Raw genomic sequence first — 4,121 nt, forward strand, 5'->3', positions numbered from 1 at the left:
GTGGGGTGGGTTTTTTTTGGTAAAGATCCCATGAGTGAGGAAAGGGATAGCCTCATCTTTATGTAGAAGCAGTGGGAGATACGTTCACATGAACGCTGTAAATCCCAATGTTGGGAGGCCAAAAACGCTCGAAACAAGGACACGAAGAGTAGTTCTTACTTTATAGCCAACGGGCTAAACCCACGTAGCCTTGTGAAAACAAACCCCAATGTTAGATGAGTGCCATCACGTGATCGGGTCACGAGGTTTCTATTACATGTTACTAATTGATTGGAAACCCAGATTTTATGTCATGTAAACATATCGCTATCTGCTGACCTGTCAATGTCGTGCAAGTACCAAGAGAACAAGGAAAAGTCGCAATCACTTGATGTGTTCCCAATTGCGCGCCGTCGACGGAATCTAAGATTTAGGTGAGCTGTCATTTTGGCAACGGTAAGCCTGAGCATAATATGTTTATCGATTTCTTTAAAGGCGATCGCCGATGGGATAGGCTCTGGATCACGAAGTCTATGAATAAAATTGTTGATCTCTTTGGCAGAGAAGAAGCTACAGTATCACCAATTTGGATCACTACTATCTGTTTGTCACAGAGGAAGAAGTACGCGCAATGGGATTGTTGGATCAGCTCTGGGATGATACTCTGGCAGGCCCTCGCCCTGAGAACGGCCTCGGAAAACTCAGGAAGACTGGTTCTACTATTTCCGCCATGGCACCCTACTCCAGTCCAGGTTAGTTTCTTTGCATCAACGGTTGCTGTTATTTGTATTTGATCCCAAGTCTACACAATTATATTGACTAGAATGAATCCATATTGACTCACACTAATTTACTGCCCCTCCTACAGCACAGATCTAATTAAGCCACAAAGATTTACCCTTATATATCTATCTGTACCCACTTGGGCAGTATCCCTGAATGGAATTATGTCAGTCCTAAAATCAATATACCCTATGATGGAGAGAATTGCGTTAGTACCAATATTCAAATAAGTTAGACATTGCATAGTTACGATTTTTATGTGGTTAATGTTTTTTTTTGGATTTGTTAATTCTTGTGATAGGTTTATTTATTAATTTTGTGGGTTTTGGTGTAATGACAATTGTGGTTGTGGATTTGTTAATTCTGGTGATAAGTCTATTTACTAATTTTGTGGATTTTGGTGTAATAGCAATAGTGATTCTAACAAGTGGTATCTGACCATACCAACCCAAAAATAAGTAGTATTTGAGTCAAATCTCTAAAAGAAATAAACCAAATATCTTGAGTTGGAATCACTCGAGCCAAAAATCTTGAGTTGAAATCACACCCAAAGCCAAAAATAAATAATATTTGAGCCAAAAATCTTGAGTTGAAATCACACCCAACTTGCCTCTTGAGAAAATAAACCAAACCTCCGGCATCTTTTTGATTTATTAATATTTATGTGCAATTTCATGACATAAAGTTTTGTTTCGTGGAAATTTCAAGGTAGTTAATATTTGGTCATGGAGGAGATTTCAAGTTAGTTAATATTTGGTCATGGATTATTTGCAGAGGCTGCAGAGGCTTTAAGCAGGTTGACGGAACACAGAGCTAATGCAGAGTTCCAGCCATCGAATGATGAGAAGAAACAAGTAACGCAGAGTATCACCATTATTAAGTCTCCTGGTTATTCTCGTTCACTCTCTTTGGATACTCCCCTTTCCCCGGCAGGCTCAAGCCCTCCCATGTCGCCATCTTCTTGTAAGTAGCCTTCATCTGGTTTCTATCGGTTTGGCATCAATGAATTTCTTTCCTATCATTTACTATGCAATTCATCAATCAGAGTACATTACATTTATCTTTGATGGACTGGGGATTTTGTTTGACAGTGACACCACGAGAACGAGAGAATCCATGGCGAAGTAATAGGTACGGAAATAACGTTCCTGGTGCTGCGAAGAAGGGATCTGAGAAATCCAAAAGAAGCCAGAAGCTCAACTGGTTATGACTGGTCAGTTTTTCGTTATATATATATATATATAAATGTAATAATATGGTATTCTGTAGAATATATATGTGTGTAATAAAAAGGGTATTATGTAGCGGTGATTGATATTCACAATTATAACATTGCAGGGTACTCATGAGGTGTGGTGACTGAAGAATATTCATTTCATGTCCGCGGGGGCACTGTTAATAATGACAAATACTTTCCCACGACGGGAATACAAATCCGAGTTGTACAGAGAGTTTGCGGAGTTAGTTCTACTCCGACGAGAGTATATTTTGTAAATAGTTTTATGTTCCAAGTTTGTTTCCTCTTCGGATATCTCTTAGGATAGAGTAAATATGAATGCAAGTTTTATCATTAAGTTTGATTTTGGAGTTTTGGTGTTTGGAATCGATTTGTAAGTAGTTTTATTGGTGTTTAAGTTTTTTATGGCAGAGTTATTGTACATAAGCGAAAATGACAATTTAGAAAGGTCCATTTGCTAATTGCTCTATCTACACTTGAGAGTTACTGTACATAAGCAAAAGTGACAATTTAAAAAGGTCTATCTGCTAATTGCTCTATCTCCACCTAAAAAATACTAATAATATAGTAGAACCAAACCTCCTCACCTAACTGTTAAACTATATCTTCTAAACAATCTTTTTTATTTTCTATAATTTCTTACTTCGGTCAAAATAATCAACAATATCCCATTACAGCCACTGAAATCATGTCTACCGAATAGTAGCTACTAGCCTGCTCTGCGTTTACGTTCCTTTTACTAGGCTGCTACTTTTATAGCATTAAAACTGAGCAACCGCGCTTGTCATGGCGTGTAGAAAATGATGACATGGAACAATTTTCTTTGTAATGACAATGTAATCTTGGAGTTTAGATGGATAAAACCATAGTTACCAAATTCGAATTCGAATACGAATTCGAATTCGATTCGATACGGAAAAAATTCGATTACCTAAAATACAATACGGAAAAAATTCGAAAATATAGATCTTCAAAAATAAAATTATTTTTAAATTAAAAATAAAATTTTATATTTACAATACATTTAAAAAGAAATCACATCCTCAAATTCTAAAATTTAATATAACCCTTAAAAATGAAAATAACAACATTATTTATTAGTAACTAAAAACTAAAATAAAAATGAAAATAACTAAAACAACCTAAATCTACAAAAAAAATTCAAAAATATAGATCTTCAAAAATAAAATTATTTTTAAATTAAAAGTAAAAATCAATATTTACAATATATTTTAAAAAAATCACATCCTCAAATCCTAAATTTTAATATAACCCTTAAAAATGAAAAATAACAGCATTATTTATTAGTAACTAAAACAACCTAAATCTCTCATTTTAGAATTAGCTTTTGAGTAAAGCACACTTTCAAACATTCTACAGAATTCAAAGGGAGGGGAGAAGCACACCCAAACATTAATTTATTGTTTAGATTTCGTTACTAGTGGGAAAGAGGAAAATTATGAAATTCAAATAGAAAAAAATGAAAATTATATATTTTATAAATATTTATAAATAAGAATTTATTTTTCTTTATAATAAGAATTTATTATTTTTAACAAGTATAAACTTACTATTTTTTATTATATTTTAATACAAAATTTATTGCTTTTTACTATTATAATTTTTTTAATATGCAATTTATTATTTAATATACTTTTTTAATATAGAAATTTCTATTTTTTATTTTTAAATATTAATTTTTTTATTAGAAAAAATTCTTACTAAATTAGATCTCAATTCTAGTTCTTTTAATATAGAAATTTTTATTTTTAATGTTTTAAATAATATAAAAATATTTATTTTTAAATATTAAATTTTATATTAATAATTTTTTTTTTTAATTCCATGATAATTATAATATTTTTAAATTATAACTTATGTTTTAATATAAACGAAAAATTATTTAACAAATTTCATCATATTTTTAACTCACCATTCACTATCTATTATATAAAGAATTTAATATAAAAAAATTACTGAAAACAAAAAAACCTTATCGAATTCCAATATCCGAATTTGCAGCCGAACCGAATCGTATTGTCGAATTTTCGAATTTTTCTGGCCAGTACGGCCGAACTTGGTAGCTATGGATAAAACTACAGTTGCTATGGAATAGACAACT

At 31.9% G+C, this 4,121-nt stretch overlaps 1 protein-coding gene across 2 annotated transcripts; it reads left to right on the top strand.

Annotated features, from left to right (window-relative positions):
* The first annotated feature begins 463 nt into the window (after positions 1–463).
* Positions 464–2,248, top strand: LOC149175956 (dormancy-associated protein homolog 3-like). Of its 2 annotated transcripts, none has more exons than XM_089422983.1 (4): positions 464–731; positions 1,546–1,725; positions 1,854–1,975; positions 2,101–2,248. In XM_089422983.1, the coding sequence occupies exons 1-3, from the start codon at positions 611–613 to the stop codon at positions 1,970–1,972; spliced, it is 420 nt and encodes a 139-aa protein (XP_089279109.1). In that variant the 5' UTR covers positions 464–610; the 3' UTR covers positions 1,973–1,975; positions 2,101–2,248. The 2 variants fall into 2 exon arrangements, with proteins under 2 accessions (XP_089279109.1, XP_089279108.1); XM_089422982.1 differs by having other exon boundaries at positions 469–731; positions 1,537–1,725.
* The last annotated feature ends 1,873 nt before the right edge of the window (positions 2,249–4,121 follow it).

The sequence above is a fragment of the Pinus tabuliformis genome, chromosome 4_1, assembly GCF_031772625.1.
Source record: "Pinus tabuliformis cultivar Carrire ecotype Pingquan chromosome 4_1, CPIR1, whole genome shotgun sequence".
NCBI lineage: Eukaryota > Viridiplantae > Streptophyta > Pinopsida > Pinales > Pinaceae > Pinus > Pinus tabuliformis.